We start from the raw sequence: 23,835 nt of genomic DNA on the forward strand, positions 1-23,835 counted from the left end.
CTATCTATCTATCTATCTATCTATCTATCTATCTATCTATCTATCTATCTATCTATCTATCTACCTATCTATCTATCTATCTATCTATCTATCTATCTATCTATCTATCTATCTATCTATCTATCTAGATTTACACATTTTAGAGGAAACAGCAGTGTAGAGTTACATCCGAGGGATAATTTTTACAGAGATACACTTTCTGAATATGTATGTTTGGTACATGGAGACGATCAGTTTTAGAGTTTTACTCAATCATTGGAGTGGGACGTTAAAACATATGTAAGGTTTTATGATCATGTCCTGTGAGAAAGCAAAGGCGGAGGTAGCGTGAAGTTGCGGCATCTTGAAAAGTGTCAAACCTTGACGGCAAAAACATATCCAACACTAACGGTCACAGATGATTTCTTTTAAACATGTCCACTATCTATTTCAAACCTCAGGCAAGTTAGCTGTAGCTGATTAACTTAACTACACCTTAAAATACAGATGGCAGGTAAGAAAAAAAAACAACATTTGAAGTCACATTTTTGGAACTTTTGCCACTGTGGTGTTCCAAAATTTGACATTTTGTAACTCACAACAGAAACAGTGCTTGTAGTTAAGGTATGAGGATTTGTCCGTACTCCTTCTGCTTCCATCATACTGATTTACCACATGATTCACTTGTCCTGTTGCTCTTGCATACTAGATGTGCCACATGTAACCATTACCCAAGTAATATGTGTAACTAACTTAAAGTTTCAGCATTTATCGGTATTCAAATCTCTTTGTCCATTTCAGTTCCAGCATTCAGAATCACTGATTTAAGTAGTTTGCTCACTTCTTTTCTGAAGCTAAGTGATTGCATTCCCTGTTCAAAAGGACTTCAGCATATATATATGTGTGTGTGTGTGTGTGTGTGTGTGTGTGTGTGTGTGTGTGTGTGTATATACACATGCCAGCAAGTAATCGTATCGCTGCTCAAAGGCCCTCCAGTAAACACAGCAACAGGTGAACGCATCATTGTCACCATCCAGCGCTGATTCACACCGTCTGCTGTTCAGTAGTAGAACATTGAGCCTGTCGCTGGTCCAAGCTGTCACATTCAGTTCAGCACAAAGCTAGGCAACATGAGCACTGTGCATGAGGTTAGCAGTTCAGCAGCCTGAAAGGAATTCTCAGACAGCGATTGGTCCTTTGGCTCTCACTGTCTTTTAATATGCTTTTACAGAGGATGTCACAGACTGTGAATCACTGCTGAGCTTACGAGGGTACTGACAGTCGCTGGTGAGAGGATCTCCAGCGCTAAAACTTATCAGTCTGGTCACCAACGACGGTGATTCACCGCAGCTCACTTTGAACATTCGTCTTCATTCATTCATGCGCTTAACTCCTGATCGCTACAGAGGAGGAAAAACTCAGTTCTGGTGCAAACTGTGTGAAAACGTTGGAACACGACGACGATGTTTCATAATATTACTTATGTCTGAAGACAATTATACCGTAAAAAAAGGGGGTCATTTTGAAGCTATACCTTTACTTAATCATTTTTTTGGGCATTGTCGTAGGGGTGCATGTTAATGATAAGATAAGATAAGACAAGATAAGATAAGATAAGCTCAGGCCAGAATAGAACAGCAAAAAGTAATATTGGCAATTATTCTGGAAAAAAGGACAATTTATGAAGCAATTTCTTTGCTTTTATATATTGTTGTAGTGTGTACTGTGTGTTTATGTGTGTAGTGGTGCATGTGCATGCAAGATAAGATAAGATAAGATAAGATAAGATAAGATAAGATAAGATTTTTTTTAACCCTGAAGGAATTTCTTTTGCCAGATATTGCTCAGAAAAAAAAACGCAAAATAACAACATAAGAAATGCAGCACCTAAAAAGTTGAAAAGCAAAAAGACATAAGTGTGATATGTCACCAAAAATAAAATAAGGGAGCTAAAATTTGACTAAAATAGAAAACAAGAAAGTACTGCTGGCAATTGTACTGGGAAAAAGGATAATTTATGAAGCAATATGTTTGCTTTAATGTATTGTACTGTCTTTATGTGTGTAGAGGTGTAAGACAAAAGATATGCTAATATAAGACTAATCCTGAAGGAAACGCTTGTGTCTGATATTGCTCAGAAAAATACAAAATGACATAACATTAAAAATGCAGTGCCTAAAAAGTCAAAAAGCAAAAAGATATGTGTGACACGTCACTGAAAATAAAATTAGTGAGCTAAAATTAGACTAAAATAGAAAAATCAAAAGTACTGCTCACAATTATACTGGGAAAAGGATAATTTATGAAGCACTACGTTTGCTTTAATGTACTGTTGTACTGTCTTTATGTGTGTAGAGGCATAAGATAAGACAAGATACGCTAATATAAGACTAATCCTGAAAGAAACTCTTGTGTCTGATATTTCTCAGAAAAACACAAAATGACATAAGAAATGCAGTGTCTAAAAAGTCCAAAAGCAAAAAGTTATAAGTGCGATGCATTACTGAACATAAAATAAATAAGCTAAAATTAGACTAAAATGGAACAATTAAAAGTATTGCTGGCAATTATACTGGGAAAAGGGAAAAAGGGAAGAAAATTTATGAAGCAACATCTTTGCTTTTATGTACTGTTGTATTGTTCTACTGTGTTTCTGCATGTAGTGGTGCATGTGCATGTAAGATAAGATAAGAAAAGACAAGATAAGATATAACTTCAGTATTCCTGAAGGAAATTCTTGTGCCAGATATCGCTTAGAAAAACACAAAACGACATAACATAAAAAATGCAGAGTCTAAAAAGTAGAAAGGCAGTAAGTATGATGCATTACTGAAAATGAAATAAGTAAGCTAAAATAAGACTGGAATAGAAAAGTAAAAAGTAATGCTGGCAATTATACTGAGGTAATATGTAATGTCACACATGATGATTGAATATTGCACCTGTAAAATGAAATATTGCACAATGTGTTGACTACATTGTACATGTAATGTGCAATATTTCATGTTTCAGGTGCAATAGCTCAATTTCATTTGCAATATTTTAATTGAAAGCGTATATATGCATGTGGCGTCTTACTCGGGGTTGGCGTCGCCCAAACACCGAAGAGAAAACTTCTCCCCCTCTCTCGGCAGATCGCTCTCTGGCTGGATCTGCACTTTTGGGGAAACTGTAAGTAGAAGAGACACAGAAATACACAGAGACACAGAGTATAGTTACATAACACGAGCGTACAGACAGTCTCATTCATCCCCATCTCCATCTTACTCCCACCTGCATCCTGTAGGCGTCACCATCTCTCTGCCTCCCACAATGACATAACCCCCTTACACAACAGCGCCGCTCTCCCCCGGCAATGCAGTGCCGCCGTGATGCCCACAGGGTGGCAGCACTGGCACGTCCTCGGCGGCTTCCAATTATGGTTTCATTTTAGATGATAACCTGCTCTTTTTATCCTCTGTGACTCAACTGTGGCTAAGTGCGCCGGCAGAGCAAGGTGAAATTCCTGTGCGGTCATTATTGCGGGGCTGCTAATGTGAAATTATCGGAGCAAAGATCAAACTGAAGAGGGGTAGAAAATGTGCTTATAAGGCCCAATAAAAGAGAAGGTCAAGGCAGGAATAGAAAGAAAAAAAAAACGAGCAGTTTGGAGGTTTTTGCATGTTTGTCCTCTATTCTCCCCCTCTCTTTGTCTCCCTCCCCCACCCCACCCCACCCCACCCCACATTTCCCAGCTGACTCACACAGCACTCGCAGGGCCTGCTCGCTCCTCTTGTCCCCTGGGGCGAGAGAGGGGTGGTCGACGGCGCAGGTGATGAAGGCGTTGTCGTCGCTGCTGCTCACTGTCAGGGTGAGTTCGCTGCTCACGTTGTATGTGGGGTCATCCGGAACGGGCTCCACCACGTTCGGACGCCCTGAGGTGAAGAAGGATGAGAGGGGAAGAGGAGCCGGTCAGGAAAAGGCGCATCTAAACCGCTGTCTAGTGATGCAGAGATAACAAATACAACACAGAAAACAAAAGCCATGACACAGAAAAAGCCTCCACTTCATCGTGGATGTGGCGGTTTCATGCACAGGACTGCAATGACCCCCATTTGTTCCCATTAAATCTGCCCCGTGCCTCCAGGTGTTTTTGCTCTGTGATCTATCATTATATGCCACATATACTGTCTAACAATGTATTTCCAACGATACTTAAAGCTCTCTCTCTAAAAGGTTTTTCTGCTGACTCATTCACTGATGTATACACTGATCTCATCCAGTAAAACCTCAAATCTGCAGCTCTGCCTTTGTCTTCCTCCTCATCTCGCTTACCTTAGCTTAGATTTGTCAGGCAGAAGAGAATTACTCAACTTTTTTTTTTTTTTAACTGACTGAAAATAATTAAGAGAATGCACTCATTTCTATATGGACTATTTGACAGCTGACAGAACAGTTTCTTCTGGCTGCATCTTGCCTGAGAATCCTGATTCATTAGGAAACTGCGGAAAATTCTACCTCAACACTTACCAAACCTGCAAAAAAAGAGTCAACCTTCAGCACCCAGAGCCCCTGTAATGTAACACCAGTAAACTGCACACAGCCTGCTCATGTTTACTAACCAGGCCAGGCTGTGATGTTTCATGCTGAAGGACACCAAAGGGACGAGAGAGAGGCTAAAGATCTAATGTTGCTAAGTCCAGCTTTTCTTTGGACTCCCCTGCTTCGCTGTTGCTTAGGAGACAGCTTGCATTTCACATGATTTGATCCGTCACTGTGGACAGAGAGGCAGCTCTGCTCAAGAACGATGAGGAGAATCTGCAGCATCTCCACCGCAATCTGTTACGGCCACATTTTCGTTGTTAGAGTGTAAGTTTTAGGTCATTGTGTGCCTATATATTTACATATTCTTTCCATTCTTTCTGCATGGTAAGCTGTGCAGGAGAAGGAGAAACAGGCAGGTGTAAGTGGGCCTGTGCAGCAGCAACACAGTGAGACATATGAAAGCATCAACGCGGCCGATTCTGCCATCTGGAGATCACTCTCTATTGTAAGAAGAAATATCAAACTGGGTGGTCAGAGCGTGAAAGTGGTTGGTGAATCTTGGAAAGTGGACCAGAACCTTATCACTTACTCCTGCATGGTACTGACACACACGCACACACACACGCACACACACACACACACACACACACACACACACACACACACACACACACAAGCATGAGCGCATGTAGGTCAGGCTCATGAATAACATATACACAGAGGAGACAGAGATAGTGGCAGAGAGGCAGGCTGTAAAAAAAAAAACATCTTTTTCTTTTTCCATTATCTCACTCTTTCTCTCAAACACGCTGATATTACAGATGCCTCTCCCTCTCTCCTCTGCCCCCACCCCCTCCTGAGAACTCTTCAAATACCACTGAATCTAATGACATCTCTCTTTTTATTACCATAACCAGTCCTCTGACCCGCAGAGAAAATTAGTTTACTTTCCAGGTGCATTTCAATAATCTTACGCCACTCAGAGGAGTCTTTTCGTCACTGTCTGCCTCTCTCACCGCCCTCTCTCTCTTTCTCTTTCTCTGCACACACAAATGCAGACAGTACATAGCCTGTATTAAAGACCACGGCTTTCCAAAAACCAGACTTGGGAATGAAGAAACCCTGTTTGTTTACCCGGAGACCCCTGTGTACAGTATTTCTGAGATCATACAATGGAGTTTTAATAAGTTTTTCAGGCCCAAGGGGTCATGGAACTGACTCAACACATTCATTAAGGGAGGAAAAATAAGATGCAGTCAGTGTAAGAGGTTTTTCCCAAGACAGCAGTGATGCACATTTGCTCATAATTCACATTTCCCCAGTTCATTATTAGATAATCAGGGCAGATTTGCATGTCAGCTGCTGCAAGCAGAGCAACAAGCAAATCAGACCGGAAAGCAGTAACAGGTTGTGTTACATTGGATTACAAGCCAACGGATTCTGCCACTTTAAGGGTCCCAAATTACAAAAAATATACTGAATATAAATAAAAGTTTAAGCCGTGCAGGTCAGTTTTGTTTTGTGACCTGGTTCATCTTTGAGATTTCTCTTTCCACACCTAGAAAGTGAAGTTGAAAAAAAACTGAGCTGTGGTGCTGACAGCATTAAAAAAGTGGATTTAAAGTGTTTCTCCTCAGAAACAAAGTCTTTGTTATTGTTTCTCCAATTAAAATGGTTCTCAGTTACTTTTGTTTTTCTGGAAATATAATGCAGCTTTCAGTTGAACTGTTCTTAAATTGTTATTTTTTGATTGCTGTGAGCAACAAAAACCTAATTTTATTCACCACAGTTTTATTGAGGAAGAGGCAGAAATCTTGGAGACGGAACCAAAACCAATAAAACTAATGGTAAGTGTACTGAAAACAGCGACAATTAGTTATACTAACAATGGTTTTCCTGACTCTCTGAATGGGCTCAGTTGTAGTGGTGAACCAAGTGAGAATTCTTAACTGACTTTCTATAATCACACCTCAGTGTATTGGTTTTCCTGCCTGCAACATCACTGTGGTGGTTCACTGTTTAAACTCTCATAGCTTTATATCCAGTTGAAGCAGCCAGCTGTTTTCAGCTCCAATAAACTCATCAAACAGCATCTAACCACTATCCAACAACTAACCGCAAAGTTAGCAGCTAGCAGGTGAACACAGCCGAGCGTTTAGCAGCTAAAGAGCCGGGTATTTCCCTCAGGAATCAGCCATGACCGAAAAAATAAAAGGAGAGCGAATATTGAATTTGCATTCATCAGGATACAAACCCAACTGCAAAAAAATGCAAATGCAGCTCAGTCAGCCCTACTACTAAATTCAGACAAGACTGAAGTCATTGTATTTGGCCCCAAACATCTTAGAGAATTGCTTTCAAAGCATATAGTTACTCTGGATGGCATTACGTTGGCCTCCAGTACTACTGTGAGGAACCTCGGTGTTATCTTTGACCAGGACATGTCCTTTAACTCGCACATAAAACAAATCTGTAGGACTTCCTTTTTCCACCTGAGAAATATTGTGAAAATCAGGAATATCCTGTCTCAGAGTGATGCAGAAAAACTAGTCCATGCATTTGTTACTTCTAGGCTTGACTACTGTAATTCCTTATTATCAGGTTGTCCCAATAGCTCTCTGAAACATCTACAGCTGATCCAAAACGCTGCAGCCAGAGTACTGACGGGAGTTAGCAAGAGAGATCATATTTCTCCTATATTGGTTTCTCTTCATTGGCTTCCTGTTAAATCTAGAATAGAATTCAAAATCCTTCTTCTGACATATAAAGCTCCTAACAACCAATCTCCATCATATCTTAAAGACCCCCCCCGACCTCTAGCCCTCTACCTCCACCTCTAACCCTTTACCGCTAACCCTCCACCTCTCCATCTCTATCTCTACCCCTCTACCTCTATCCCTCTATCTGTATCCCTCTATCTCTACCTCTCTACCTCTTCTGTCCCTCTCAACCCGCCCGGCCAGCAGCAGATGGGTCCCCCCACATTAGAGCCAGGTTCTGCTCGAGGTTTTTTTCCCTGTTAAAAGGGTGTTTTCCTTGCCACTGTCGCCTTTTGGCTTGCTCTGGGGGTCAGGCATATGGGTTCTGTAAAGCTCTTGAGACAATTTGACTGTAATTGGCACTATATAAATAAAACTGAATTGAATTGAATTAAGTGCTAGACGTGTCAACAGGCAAATGTTTGCAACTGTAATTCCTTCCACACATCATCTTTATAAGGTGATAATATGCCAGGCAATGGGTCTTTACATATATATAATGAACAGATTGTAGAACAGATTATGTTACGAGGAGTGCAATGTGAAGCTGACGGTGTATGGGTAAAAATAAAGGTGCAAAACTGATGCAATGCAGTGTTGAAATGCAACACACATCCATCAGGGTTCATTAAATTCCCACCATATTTACATACTGTATGCTGTCCTCTTTGAGACAGCTTGAATTCTGTAAAAAAAAAAAAAAAAGTTTTCTTAATTTAAAGTACATAAACGTAAAAACTTCAGCATTAAACCAAAAAAGCCACACATTTGTTAATCTAAACACAAGCTTCATTCTATATCTTTACATGTAAGGTCAATGTATAGTATAAATGTATGTTATCAATGACTCATTACGTGATTCAATATTATTAAAAGTGGTTAAAGTTCAGAAAAATACCAAGTACCTGCAGAAACATCATGCCATCAAAGTGCTGTTATAAAATCAGAAATTCAAATAAATATTAATATTCAATTACATTTTTCCAGTATTAGTGAAAGCGCGTGCAGCATTGTCCCTCTTTAACATTTAAACTCAATTATACTCCAGCACCTGCTAAAAATTTCATGGGATACCGGCACTTTTCTATAAAACTCCTATTCCTCGAATAAAAAGGTGGGCAGTCGGCACATCCTTGAGACTAACTTCCCCCAAGGTGGTGATGCCATGCAGATGAGGTGCCGGAGCTGCTGATGCATCAACCCTCAAGCGTACAATCCACCATAAAATAATCATATTAGGGGAATCAAACAACTGCATGCAGCAATTACTACGTCCGGTGTGTTTGGGACTTCACGGCTAGAGATGTGTGCTTGTGACCAGAAGGTCTGGATTAGTGCTGAAACAATTAGTCAATGAATCCATTAGATGATGAAACAAATGGGTCATAAACGTTGCTTTTGTAATCAAAGAAATTAATCTGCCAGTGGGATTAAATTGTTTTGTTTGTGGTAAATGCAGACTCAACTGCGTGGCATTTTTTAATTACTGCACTGAGAAAGAGACATGATCCCACCGAACTGTTATTTAATTCAAAAACAATAAGTAAATAACACTGAAACATACATTAAAAATGGTATTTTTACAGTCTTGGAAATGCACCAGAACTTTTGCCTTAAAAATAATAATACATTTATCATTTAGAAACAATTATCTATGAAAATACCCATCATTAGCTGTGTTCTGCATCCTAAAACTTTGAATCTGCAGCTCAAACAAAATAAAAACCTTTTCAAATGTGATGTTTTACTACATTTCTTGAATGTCTTTGGGTTCTGAATGTTGGTTAGAAAAATTTTAAGGTCCTACATTGAGCTTCTTTTCAGAAAATTAATAAAAGGTTCACGTCAGGCATATGGGTTCTGTAAAGCGTCTTGAGACAATTTGACTGTAACTGGCGCTATATAAACAAAATTGAATTGAATTGAATTGAACATGTTCCCAGAATATGGCAGTTTTTCAGATCAAAATGCTGCAAAGACGGTTCATTTCACCATGACTTTAAATGCAGTTATACTGCTGCTATCCCCGCCCCTTTCAGGAAGGAGACTCACTCTGCATCTGTAATTGATAGCATAAAGCAAAACAGTTGAATAGGATTCTCTAACTTGATCTCTGACTGATCATTTTCTATGTAAATATTGCCAAATTGACAACACAGCATTGTTTCTAACTCATGTGTTTGGTGAGTTTGTCAGAGATTGTACAAAACAGCAGCTTGGGAATGGCTCTGAAGTGACTGCAGACTCACATATCTTCTGAATGGGCTGTGTTTCGGTCATTATTTCATACGTATTTCATTGTCTGACAACAAAAAACAAAACAATATGTAAATGAAAACATCTTTACTGGGAATTCAGCTGTATGAAACTGCAGTTTATGTGAGCGCAGGTGAAAGGAGAGAAGCTAACAGATGTAAACACGGCCAGAGTTTAGTTTGTACTGAAGGCAGTTTTTCCTTTCCACTGTTGCATTGGATTAGTTGGGTTTTCATGCATAATTTTGTAACTTCAATTTTTTAATTAGTGGGGTAAACCTCCATAACTAATAATATTGTACCATCGTAACTGTAAGATATAATTTAGTCAGATAAATTTGTGTTTTACATAATTTTGTAGGGTTTTTTAAGGTAAATTTATAACACCAATCTTGTTTCTCTATTGGGAAGCACTTTGATTTAATTGCTGTTGTTTTTTTATGCGCTATATAATAATGGTGACTTCACTTGACTAAAGCACAACAGGCAACATGAAAGCAAAGTAACGTTCCCAGTCCTTGTTTATTGGTTTCAAATTGGTTTTAAAGTGACCACCATCTCTGAATGTCCATCAGCTTTACAGTTTCCACAGAACCCTGAACCATTGGCATACAATCAAAGCTAATGGTAGCATTAGCCACATAAGCGCTCTTTCATTAACACTAATAATTTTCTAATTTCTGCGGTGACATTGCTATCAATAATAATATATAATCGACTGGGTCTTCAGTTCCTCAGATGCTGGGAGTGCATGAAGAATTGTGTGTTCACTCTTGCAGCAGAAACATTTGTTGAGCTTTGCTTGTTGTTGTGAGAATTTAGAGTTAGCAGAAGTAACTCTAGAAAGTAAGTAGGCAGCTGCTCTTCCTGAATGGTTCACCTAGAGGCAGCGGAGGTCAGGAATATACAGAGTTTGAGGTGGACCCATATTGGTGCTTCACTTTCCACCTACCAACTCAACAAAATTCTCACTGGCTTGTAAAGCCAGGAGGCCGTATAGGTCATGAGGAGCCAGAGGAAAGGCGGTAGTAAACTTCTTCCTGTTCTCACAGCATTTATTTTACACCTTCAAGTTTTTAAGACATAGTATAAAAATGGATTTTCACCATATGGGACCTTTAAAGTTGACATTTTAGAATTTTTTCATTCTGTGTTCACGTTTTGTAGATAAAACTCTGACCACAGAGCAATCAGATCAATCAAGCGTGAGAATAATCATCAGTTGCAGCCCTTTTCTGGAATAAGAATCAGCATAAAATAGACCAGTTGTATCACTGTGAAGAAGCAAAGTGAGTAAAATTCCTCCTTAATATTCAACAACTACCTCAAGTGAAAGAGGTGATTAACCTCCAGATACTCCGGTGGAGCTGCTCTGTCGCCAAAAGCAGAAAACTCTGGTTCCACTTGGCATCTCAAAGATGTGAAAATGTGAACGGGAAGAAACACATGCTCAGCAAAAGGCTCCATCCCAGGAAAAGCGAAGGGTTTCAAAGTAATCTAAACAGTCATGACTTTTTAACTTTTCGTCGGGATTACGACCAGTGAAGGCACTCAAGTCTGATTCGAATGTTCGTATGAGGTCATCTAATTTAGAAGGAAAGTTAATTAATCCTGTTACTGGATTACTGAGTGAACGGAGTTGCTGGGATATATTTCAGTTCTGTCTTGCTGTGTCTGTTTCTACTGTATCTGTTTTCAGTAGACAAGTACAATTTTGTACTGTTTTTGTACTGTATTTCCATATTTTTTTTGCTGTTTTCCACTTTAACTTCACTACACTTACACTACCGTTCAAAAGTTTGGGGTCACTTAGAAATGTCCTTATTTTTGAAAGAAAAGCATTTTTTTTCAATGAAGATAGCATTAAATTAATCAGAAATACAGTCTAGACATTGTTAAAGCGGTAAATGAGTATTCTAGCTGGAAACGCAGAGAATAAGTGATTATTCAGTTTCTTCGATAGTGAAAATTATCATTACTTGCAGCAGTGTTTTGTTCCACTTGCCAAAGTGCTGTGACTGTGGTTGAATTGTCTTGATTTTCTTTGTTTCTGGAAGGATGTAAATGTCAAACGCAGACTGTGTGAAAACGGTTTCTCCGGTTACTAATTTTCAAATCCTCTTAATCTCAACATCTTGCCTCACCATCATTTAGATCTAAAAGCTATTTCATGGCAAAGCTCAACAGCAGGTGTTATATAATGTATACAGTAATGAAGCAGTCTCACAGGAGCCATAGGTCAAAATGAATCCCTTTACTTTTTTCTTAACCATCTGGACCTCTACAGCCACCAGCAGGTTTCGCAGGCACGTTCACATTTTTTTTTAAATCCCTAAAATGACACCAATAATCAGAGTTGGAAACTGTAAAAACAGAAAGAATCAACATATTATCAACTAATGATGTGTAACAAGCAGTTTTGTCTGGAAAAATAGTTAAATCTAAGCTTAAAATTGGGATATTTCAACAAAATCACTTTATTCCACACAGCTCATTTTAAAATTTGCCTTCATACTAATCAGATTTTGTGAAAAAAAAATGTACTCTTCACTGCAACTGACAAGCTCTAACTGACTCATAAATGATGAAAATTCAGGGACTATTCAGAGCACAGAGGAGGCAAGTATTGAAACAAGAAAAAACTGTAAACAATAAAATAACTATAATTACAGCTACAAAATACTTTTCTTTCTTAAGATGAGTAAATTAAACTTAATTCTAAGCTGCAGAAGACAGAAATCTTCTCTCTGATCTGACCTCTCCCACCAGGATGGGCATACTGTATGTACACGCTTCAAACACGCTTCGACCACTGTCACATATTCAATAAGCATGGGCTGTGAAATTTTGAAAACATGATCATGTATGCAAATGTACGATCGGTTTTCAAGGATGTTCATGGTTATGCGCCCTCACCTCTGAAGCTTTTCATTAATTGCCCTTCTGGAAATACTACCAGGCCAACAAGGCCTTCTTCTAGGTGGCAATGTTGCATCCCTTTATGTTAAACTGCCTTTGGACAATCAGACTTTTCTAACCCTAAACCTACAAAGCAATAACAGACTGGAACAAGATCCCCTTTGCATTATAACAGATTTTAAGAACTTTTCTACAGAGACAAAAAAAATTAATCCAGACAAAACCAAGCATGCCAGCACTGACAGTCCTTGCAATGACCCTTTAATCGTGTGAATGTGTTATCTTTTTAAATGTGATGTACTGCTTTTCTGCTTTTTCATCCCTTCTCTGGTTTCTTTCTTGCCTGCTCCAGGGACGGCAGATGGAAACTAGCGAGTATGCTATAATCTGGTACAGAGCATTTTTACCCTGTGTTTAATGTTCTTCTGGACATAGCTTCTGTCCAATAAACTAATTAAATTAAATAAATGAAATGTACAAAAACTAAAAGTCAACATTCACAAGATTCGAACATAAGATTTGAGCACTACACTCCACTCCTGAGTAGCTGCCACTTGGTTTGAAAGACACGTTATCTTAAAAATGTGTGTGTGTGTGTGTGTGTGTGTGTGTGTGTGTGTGTGTGTGTGTGTGTGTGTGTGTGTGTGTGTGTGTATATATGTATATATATGTATGTATATATATGTATATATATATGTTAGGGCTGGGACTTTAACGTGTTAATTTCAATTAATTTATTACAGCGAAAATAACGCATTAAAAATAATAACGCAATTAATTGCACCCTCCTCAGTTCCCTCGTTTCTGGCACACCAGTAACTCTGATGAACACTTCAGCCCAGTAGGTGGCGGTAATGAACCTAAAGTCTGTTGGTAGCCATGAAGAAGAAGCACAGGAAGCACTGAGTGAAGTCAGGCACTGGTGAACAGTGAAGGAAGATGAGACTGAGCTTGTTGGGCAGAAAGTTTTCTTTTAAAAGAGTTTTCTGATCACTGCAGCACTTAAACCGACGGTATCACCTCAATGTAAAACATGTTGCTGTTAGCACCAGAGCTAACGTTAGCTACGAGTCATGCTAACGGCTAACAGTGTAGCCATCCCATAATAGACCACTTTTCTAGACAGTGCTTGAGTTTACAGAAAGTCTTCAAATGTTGACTAAAATCGCTATAATTGCATTTAGATTTGCAGTAATCTGTGAATGTAGCAGACAGATGAAAAATGCAGATAAATAGAAATGAAACATTTTTGTGGTTTAAGTTTTTACTCCGTCGAGGCTCTGCCTCCTTGGAGGAGGAATAACCTAAACAACAAAAATATCTCTTTTAATAACTTAATTATAAAATTTTTGTTTATGAAAAATTACATAAATAAAAATTGATATTCCTATAAAAATAACCATCAAAATTACACCATTTATCAGACCCAGAAAAGATGAAAACAGAATGAATCTCTGGATTTTCAACTTTCTGAAGCTCCTTGAACTACTTATGCTGATTTTATGTGCCATACAGTGGAAAAAACAACTAAATTCAGGCTTTAAGTCATCAAAATCACTTTTTTCTATATGTCCCATTTTCCTTTTTTAAATAAATTTTAAATTATAAACACGTATATGTCTATTCATTGATTCAACTGTGAACCACAATTTTAATTGAACTGAAAAACTTCACTTATTGTGTCAAATATTGCTATTTGACAAAACTGCAATGAATTGTGATTAATTAATCACAAAGCCTGTAATTAATTAGATTAATTTTTATAGCATCCCACCACTAATATATATATATATATATATATATATATATATATATATATATATATATATATATATATATATATATATATATATATATATAAAACTACTTATCTGTGACTTGCCTTCCCATTAGAAAACTTAATCCAAGTTCAAAATCACTCTTAAATTCCCTTAAAATGAACCTTTTGCTCTGAACAAATTCTGTAAAAACCATAAAATTCTGCCCTTGGGCACAACCATCAAATTATGACCTGTGACCAACAGTCAGGTAACAAAGATTCATGCAGTATTTGGTTGCACTGGGTTGAACTGCAGATTTTGTTCACACAAAATCAATAAGACATGAGTGTGGAAACAAATCAAAATGTACACTACCGTTCAGAAGTTTGGGGTCACCCAGACAATTTCATGTTTTCCATGAAAACTCACACTTTTATCCATGTGCTAACATAACTGCACAAGGGTTTTCTAGTCATCAATTAGCCTTTCAACACCATTAGCTAACACAATGTAGCATTAGAACACAGGAGTGATGGTTGCTGGAAATGTTCCTCTGTACCCCTATGGAGATATTCCATTAAAAATCAGTCGTTTTCAGCTATAATAGTTATTTACCACATTAACAATGTCTAGACTGTATTTCTGATTCATTTAATGTTATCTTTATTTTAAATTAAAAAAAAGAAGATTTTCTGTAAAACAAAATGACATTTCGAAGTGACCCCAAACTTCTGAACGGTAGTATACGTGTTTAAATATCTATATTATGCAGAGCCACCTTCATTTTCCAGCATTAGTAAAAACAGTATGCACCTGGAATAAAGTGCTTGTGCATGTTGATTCCAGTTTTTTTTTTTTGTTGTTGTTGTTGATTTCAAGTTGATTTTGGAGTTATTTCTACTTCTAGCTGTGGCTGTGCTGTTTCCATAAAGGTGCAGGCGATGAAAATGAGCCGACATTGACTAAAAAATGTGGCAGAAGCAAAAAATGCTCATGAACTGGACGGAGTTCAGAGGATTAAATAGATATTTCGATGCAGAATTTATACATTTTAGGATCTGTGTGCTTCTTCCACCACCGTCTCTTCCTCTTTCATTACATTGCTCCATGCAGACACACGCCCATGTACCATTCACCATCCGCCCCACATTTATGCATTATGACAATTTGGGGCAGAATTCAACCGGTATGGCCTTAAGTGCCACCATAAATCCCCATTATCCCCAATCCAATACATCGATGTCACTAAGTGATCCATAGCCCTTTCACACAGTACAACTAATACAGTCTTCAAAGCTCTTAGCCTTTCATTCTTCTCAATTACCACTCCCTTTCCCGCACTCTCTCTTCCTCTCCCCTCTCCTCTCCTCTTTCCACTCTCTCTATCTAAATCCTCTTTCTGGATTTCTCTCTTTGTTTCGTCAGCCTTCCCCTTCTTTTTCCTCCTCTCCCCTCTCTCCTGTTGCGCTCCCCATTCAGTCCCCTTTTCTTTAAAAACTGGTCCCCCTTCGCCTCATCCTCTTTCACTCCATCCTCCCCACCCACCCAGTCACAAAGCTGCCTTGCTTCTTCTCCTTCTTCTTCGGTGGTTTTCTTAATTCCCCTCTCTGCTCGTTCTCCTTTTCCTTCTCTCTCTGTCTCTCTGTCTCTCTCCACGTCCTTTTTTTGCAGCTTCTATCACTCTCTTCCCTGCAGTCACTTTGTCTATTTTTACACACACACACTTCCCTGCAGTCACTTTGTCTATTTTTACACACACACACACACACACACACATACTTGTATTTCTTTCCCCGTGAGACCCCCTGACCAGGACCCTCCTCATGGGATCCACCCTTTCTGAATGGTCTAGAGACACCATTTTAACTCCTAAATTTTTTAAAAATTCCTGTGAAGTTGAAAATCACTTGAAACTTCAAACACTCTCACAAAAATTTTAGACCTGAAATTTTGTCCCCTCTGGGGTCCAGTCACCTCAGTCAGATTTGTAGCCCCCCATGGGGACTAGTAACTCCACCACCACCACTCAGTCATGTTACGTCTGTTAGCCTCACAGAAGCAGAGAGAAGCAGTTCTTCAGGTCTCCACTGATGGAACCAGAGAGAACAGCATCTCCTGTGACCATTAGAAGGATCATTCTTCTCTGTAAGGAAGTGTTACTGAACAAAAGACAGGCTTCTGAAATCAATCTGCTATGATTTTATTTTGTCCCCCATGTTACTCATAAGTAACCATGGTGATAAGTCAGCCATTTCACAACAACAGCTGAACTGAAAGGTACTTTAACAACACTAGATGGTTTAAGTACTATATATGTCCATACAGAGCTTTACAGTACTGTAACAACATCTCTTCAGTCCTCAACATGTCAACCAAACATGCACAATCAGTGCATACAGAGCTACACAGAACTGTAGAGAGGAGAGAGGACAGACAGTGGAGAGGTGAGACAGTGGAGAGGACAGACAGCAGAAACAGCAGGGAGGAGAGACAGAGAAGAGAGACAGGAGAGGAGAGACAGAGAAGAGAAACAGAGGAGAAGAGAGACAGAGAAAAGAGAGAGAGGAGAGACAGCAGAGAGGAGAGACAGCAGAGTAAAGACAGAGGAGAAGAGACAGCAGAGGAGAGACAGAGGAGGAGACAGCAGAGAGACAGAGGAGAAGAGGAGAGACAGCAGAGAGGAGAGACAGCGGAAAGGACAGACAGCAGAGAGGAGAGACAGCAGAGAGGAGAGAGGACAGACAGCGGAGAGGTGAGACAGCGGAGAGGACAGATAGCAGAGAGGACAGACAGTAGAAAGAGTAGAGAGGAGAGACAGCAGAGAGAAGAGACAGTAGAGAGGAGAGACAGCAGAAAGGAGAGACAGAGAAGAGACAGATGAGAGGAGAGACAACAGAGAGGAGAGACAGAGAAAAGGAGAGACAGCAGAGAGGTGAGACAACAGGGATATCGGAGAAGAGAGACAGCAGAGAGTAAAGACAGAGGAGAAGGAGAGAAAGAGGAGAGAGAGGAGAAGAGGAGAGACGTAGAGAGGAGAGACAGAGGAGAAGAGGAGAGACGGCAGAGAGGAGAGACAGCAGAGAGGAGAGACAGGAGGAGAGAGGGAGAGACAGGAGAAAAAAGGAGAGACAGTAGAGAGGAGAGACAGGAGAAAAAAGGAGAGACAGTAGAGAGGAGAGACAGGAGAAGAGGAGAGAAAGAGGAGAGACAGAGGAGAAGAGGAGAGACAGCAGAGAGGAGAGACAGCAGAGAGGAGAGACAGAGAAGAGAGACAGAGGAGAGGAAAGAACAGAAAGGAGAGAGAGGAGAGACAGCAGAGAGGACAGACAGCGGAGAGGAGAGACAGCGGAGAGGACAGACAGCAGAGAGAAGAGGCAGCAGAGAGGAGAGACAGCAGAGAGGAGAGACAGTGGAGAGGTGAGACAGTGGAGAGGACAGACAGCAGAAACAGCAGGGAGGAGAGACAGAGAAGAGAGACAGGAGAGGAGAGACAGAGAAGAGAAACAGGAGAGGAGAGACAGAAGAGAGAGAGAGGGGAGACAGCAGAGAGGAGAGACAGCAGAGACAGCAGAGAGGACAGAGAGGAGAGAGGATAGACAGTGGAGAGGTGAGACAGCGGAGAGGACAGACAGCAGAGAGGACAGACAGCAGAGAGAGTAGAGAGAAGAGACAGCAGAGACAGCAGAGAGGAGAGACAGTAGAGAGGAGAAACAGCAGAAAGTAGACAAAGAAGAGAGACAGATGAGAGGAGAGACAACAGAGAGGAGAGACAGAGAAAAGGAGAGAGAGCAGAGAGGAGAGACAGAGGAGAAGAGGAGAGACAGCAAAGAGGAGAGACAGCGGAGAGGACAGACAGCAGACAGAAGAGACAGCAGAGAGGAGAGACAGCAGAGAGGAGAGAGGACAGACAGCGGAGAGGACAGATAGCAGAGAGGACAGACAGCAGAGAGGACAGACAGTAGAGAGAGTAGAGAGGAGAGACAGCAGAGAGGAGAGACAGTAGAGAGGAGAGACAGCAGAAAGGAGAGACAGAGAAGAGCCAGATGAGAGGAGAGACAACAGAGAGGAGAGACAGAGAAGAGGAGAGACAGCAGAGAGGTGAGACAACAGGGACAGCGGAGAGGAGAGACAGCAGAGAGTAAAGACAGAGAAGAGACAGCAGAGAGGAGAGACAGGAGGAGACAGCAGTGAGGAGAGACAGAGGAGGAGGAGAGAAAGAGGAGAGAGAGGAGAAGAGGAGAGACCTAGAGCGGAGAGACAGAGGAGAAGAGGAGAGACAGCAGAGAGGAGAGACAGCAGAGAGGAGAGACAGAGGTTTAGAGGAGAGACAGCAAAGAGGAGAGACAGGAGAAGAGGAGAGACAGCAGAGAGGAGAGAGGGAGAGACAGGAGAAAAAAGGAGAGACAGTAGAGAGGAGAGACAGGAGAGAGGAGAGAGGACAGACAGCAGAGAGGAGAGAGGACAGACAGTGGAGAGGAGAGAGGCCAGACAGCGGAGAGGTGAGACAGTGGAGAGGACAGACAGCAGAGAGGACAGACAGCAGAGAGAGTAGAGAGGAGAGACAGCAGAGACAGCAGAGAGGAGAGACAGTAGAGAGGAGAGACAGGAGAGAGGAGAGAGGATAGACAGCAGAGAGGAGAGAGGACAGACAGTGGAGAGGTGAGACAGTGGAGAGGACAAACAGCAGAGAGTAGAGAGGAGAGACAGCAGAGAGGAGAGACAGTAGAGAGGAGAGACAGCAGAAAGTAGAGACAGAGAAGAGAGACAGATGAGAGGAGAGACAACAGAGAGGAGAGACAGAGAAAAGGAGAGACAGCAGAGAGGTGAGACAGCGGAAAGGACAGAGGAGAGACAGCAGAGAGAACAGACCGCAGAGAGGCGAGACAGTAGAGAGGAGAGACGACAGGGACAGTGGAGAGGAGAGACAGAGAAGAGGAGAGACAGCAGAGAGGAGAGACAGAGAAGAGAGACAGATGAGAGGAGAGACAGAGAAGAGGAGAGACAGCAGAGAGAAGAGACAACAGGGACAGCGGAGAGGAGAGACAGCAGAGAGGTGAGACAGCGGAAAGGACAGAGAGGAGAGACAGCAGAGAGAACAGACCGCAGAGAGGCGAGACAGTAGAGAGGAGAGACGACAGGGACAGTGGAGAGGAGAGACAGAGAAGAGGAGAGACAGCAGAGAGGAGAGACAGAGAAGAGAGACAGATGAGAGGAGAGACAGAGAAGAGGAGAGACAGCAGAGAGAAGAGACAACAGGGACAGCGGAGAGGAGAGACAGCAGAGAGGTGAGACAGCGGAAAGGACAGAGAGGAGAGACAGCAGAGAGAACAGACCGCAGAGAGGCGAGACAGTAGAGAGGAGAGACGACAGGGACAGTGGAGAGGAGAGACAGAGAAGAGGAGAGACAGCAGAGAGGAGAGACAGAGAAGAGAGACAGATGAGAGGAGAGACAGAGAAGAGGAGAGACAGCAGAGAGAAGAGACAACAGGGACAGCGGAGAGGAGAGACAGCAGAGAGGTGAGACAGCGGAAAGGACAGAGAGGAGAGACAGCAGAGAGGAGAGACAGCAGAGCGGAGTTGATGTCTGAGTGGATGCTGGTACACACTTCCTGACTTTTGCGGCACCGAGTCAGAGGTAAGGGAGAAACACACACCTATAGCGGGCCCCATGCCGACTATGGGGGATGGGCATGGTCGGCGTGGGGCCCGCTATAGGTGTGTGTTTCTCCCTTACCTCTGACTTGGTGCTGGTACACACCTTTACTGTCTAGTGGTCCCCATGGTGACTATATCATCCTCCACTCAGTAATGACATGGCAAAGCTGTGTTAAGTTGCTGTTAAGGAAAACTTAACATTTCCTGTTGGTATTCCTTCACAATAAAAGTGATCCATCAGGGAACAAGTGGGATACTTCAGTTATGAAGAAAGCAACAGGAAATGTGATGTTTATGACACTAACTTAGCAAAGCTTCATTACTGGTGCTTTACTTACGTTAAAATGGGTCTAGTTATGTAGTTTTTGGCCATTTTCTGTTGTTTAATCTGCAGATCAAGTTAAATATTGCAGGAGATCATAGTGCAGTGGGGATGAGCTGTTAGATGAAGAGATGCATTAAGCAGATTCACACAGAACGTGACCAGTATTTTCAACGCGTCAAACAGGACTTATTAAATGGCCATACATGGAGTGGAAAAACGAACAACTGGCCAAAAAGGCAGTACACAAAGCACCTCATTGTTTAAAACATTGCAAGAGGAAGGATTAATGCAAACATTTTCTGAAAATATGAGTGGAGATATACTTCAGCACAGAAGCTATACTTCTCCAGTTGTGCAAGACAGTCAAAGGTAAAAACCATAGCCATAACTTCAAAGTTAATGTGGCTTTTCATGTCAGTAAATGCATGATGTATGACTTGGTGTGGATGAAATTTATTAACCAGTCAATCTTTTTACCATGTCTGAATGCCCTTCTGCCAGTGGCATGTCAGGACTCTCCTTGTTTACATGATATTCATCTTGACTTACAGTGTAAACTGTTAAAGCTGGCCTATTGAAAATATAAACCTCTTGTGGTTCTTCTTCACCACACCATCACTTTGTTCATAATCCCCCAAATTAACAACAATACACTGCCATTCCCAGAATGATTGTTCTGTTTGTCTTTTGATTGAAGACCTGCTAACTATTGTGCAAACTAATTTTCTGGTTGCTTCATTTAAATCTCGCAATCAAATGGAGTACACCAGTACACTGCTTATTGTCTCTTTGGTAAAGGACATGTTCTACTATTTGCCATTTTCATATTTGTGGTTGGAGAAAAGATTTCTTACTTCTATAACCTTCATCAATATGCCCAGCTTGTGTGTCCATTTGTATTTTTAATAGACTAGTTGACTGCGTACTTGTTTTTAGTAAGTGTTTGATATGAAAGTGTCATTCTCCATTAGCGTAACCATTTCAATTCACTTCAATTCAGTTTTATTCATATAGCGCAAATTACAGGTCAAATTGTATCAAGACGCTTTACAGAAACCATATGCCTGAACCCCCAGAGCAGTCCTAATGGGGCAGTGGCAAGAAAAAACTCCCTTTTAACAGGGAAAAAAACCTTGAGCAGAACCCGGCTCTTTATGTGGGGGGACCCATCTGCTGCTGGCCGGACGGGTTGAGGGGGACAGAAGAGGTAGAGGAAGCGAGGTAGAGGGGTAGAGGGAGAGAGGGAGAGGTAGATGTAGAGAGGTAGATGTAGAGAGGTAGAGAGGTAGAGGGGTAGAGGTAGAGAGGGAGAGGTAGAGGTAGAGAGAGAGAGGTAGAGGTGGAGAGGTAGAGGTAGAGGAAGAGAGGCAGAGAGGGAGAGGAAAGGGGAGAAGGGGGGGAGGGGAACAAGGAACATATAACATACAGTTGGATACATGTATGAATAGCTAGATGATACATACAAGGTACAAGCTAGCATTGAAATTGATTCATAGTTTACTGTTATGATGTATGACTTTGGCATTAAATATACAACGTATATAGCTGGTAAATAAAATTCAAGCAGTGCATATGTGTGTGAGCATATAATTTCAACTTCCATAACAAACCCACATTTGTGTTTAAGGAGCCTTTTTGAGAGGTCTGTAGTTGGTCATGTACTCTAGCTGTAATCAAGGTTAATTTTTACCAGAGCATTGTATTCAAAATCTGAAATGCTCTTCTTCCTGGTTGTCCTAATTGTCTGACATGCTCATACCCATAACATTATGACCCACACTCCTGTTTGAACAGCTAGGCCCTGTCCTTGTGGAGTTTGCTTCTGCTCAAGCTAAACTAGCACATCTTGCCATTTCAAATAGATTTCTTCAGTTTGGCTCAGCATCCCAATCTAATGGAGTGAGTAAGATGCAGAGGTCCCACCACTATGTTCCATAATTAGACAATATTTTATAGGAACCAAAGACTTCACACCAGATTTCGGTAAACATTAGCAAAGTTACCATTGCAACCACAGCTGGCAGATGAAGGCTATGCTAGGTTGGTAGCAAAATTCAGAAACAACTCAAAAAATGTTCATGCTTCAGGGTTCCTTGCATAACGCTTACTGCACAGGAAAGGACAGGTAAATGCTACATGCAATTGAGGTTGGTAGCTGACTTGAAGTGAGCCAGAAGACCCTCATGCTAATGGTTAGAAATGTGATGCCCTCAAGTCCCTCCACTGCTGAAACAGCACACTGAAACACTGTTAGTGACTGATATCCTGGCATGGTTAATCAGATGATGATCAGCTGTGATAGAAATGAAGGATGGGACTGAGTCTGAGTCAGTCTGCAAACATATAGGAAATATGTGGGAAACAGGGCATAACTATGGCCTCCAACATCACATCAGACTAAGAAATTGGTCAAAAGGCAACAGAATCATTGCTGTTGTTCAGACAGTTACAAGTGTGACTCAAGCAGAGCCCTGTTAAAGTGGTACAGTTAATGAATCAGTGTAAAAGTTTAAAAATAAGTAAAGGAAAAGGCCAGGATATATCCAATTGCTTTTTTAAATCTCCCAGCTTAGTTTTTTGAGTGATTCACCTTTTCCTTTGACGTACTTTGATATACACTGTAGGTGACTATTGTTGACAGACAAGCAGTGACATTGTACAAATACTGAATACTCAGTCAGGGAGGAGAAGGGCACAGAGGGCAGATTTTCTGTTTACTGCGAATTCAGTTTGTAGATATTGATATTATGTATTCCCAAAGGAGACACAGAGACGGATGCAGGTTTAGAGTTAATTACAAAAACCAAAAACTATAACTGAGGGAAAGCAGAGCTTAGTAGGAGATGGGGCAGTGGGCAAAATCCAGGGAGGAAAACTGGGTCTAATGAAGGTAGCTTCATTACCTATATGGAATTCACATTCAAGATACAATAAGACACAAAACAATGACTGTGTCTTATGGATTTAATGAGTGTGGGTTTGAGGCTGGCATGTGCTGCCATGTGCAGCCATGTGCTGTTTGGTGGCTTCTCCTTGCAACATTGGGTGAAAACCCTGCTGAGGCCTACAAGGCAGAAAGCAACAGTTTGAGTACAAGGATTAATTGATTGGACTTCATTTATAACTGAATGCCTGTAGAAGTGGGTGTGGGGCATTGTTTTGATAATGCATAAATTGAAAAGCGTGACATGACTCACCTGTCTTTTGTCACTGCAGGTGTTCCAGCCAAAGAGTCCCCATGGGCTGGAACATCTTTTTAAAGGTTCCGGGAGGAACCAAGTGTAGGTGAGGAGAGGGTGAGAAGAAATCTCTTCAGGTGATAAAATAAATGTATTGCTTGATGAGGATGTTGGTAGTCGTTTTTCGGAAATGGATATCCAGTTTTAATGTTTGTTATTATAGTTAAAATTAAAGACATTGCGTTTTTGGGAAATTCTTGTGTTTGATTATTTTGGTTAACCCTTATGTTGGTAGGCCTGAGGGGCTGATTAGGGGGATGCCTATAAAAGACTGGCAGTTGAGTGAGAGCGAGGAGAGAGGAAAGGAGCGACACAACACACCAGTTAACCACCTTTGCTATTTGTGTTCTTTTAATGTGAATGTTGGTGAACAAATGCCAGGTTGACCTGCATCTTATCTCGCCTCAAGCCTCCTGTTTT

The 23,835-nt window shown here is 41.0% G+C and overlaps 1 protein-coding gene across 3 annotated transcripts in view; it reads right to left on the reverse strand.

Annotated features, from left to right (window-relative positions):
• cadm3 (cell adhesion molecule 3) overlaps window positions 1-23,835 on the reverse strand; it is a 124,866-nt gene that overhangs the window by 18,589 nt on the left and 82,442 nt on the right. For all 3 annotated transcript variants that reach the window (XM_055014008.1, XM_055014009.1, XM_023279321.3), the window contains exons 6-7: window positions 3,723-3,893; window positions 3,058-3,148 (exon numbers count right to left, since the gene is read on the reverse strand). In XM_055014008.1, coding sequence (XP_054869983.1) covers window positions 3,058-3,148; window positions 3,723-3,893 — 262 coding nt within the window. The remainder of the gene's footprint in view (window positions 1-3,057; window positions 3,149-3,722; window positions 3,894-23,835) is intronic.

This window comes from Amphiprion ocellaris, chromosome 10, assembly GCF_022539595.1.
Source record: "Amphiprion ocellaris isolate individual 3 ecotype Okinawa chromosome 10, ASM2253959v1, whole genome shotgun sequence".
Taxonomy (NCBI): Eukaryota; Metazoa; Chordata; class Actinopteri; family Pomacentridae; genus Amphiprion; species Amphiprion ocellaris.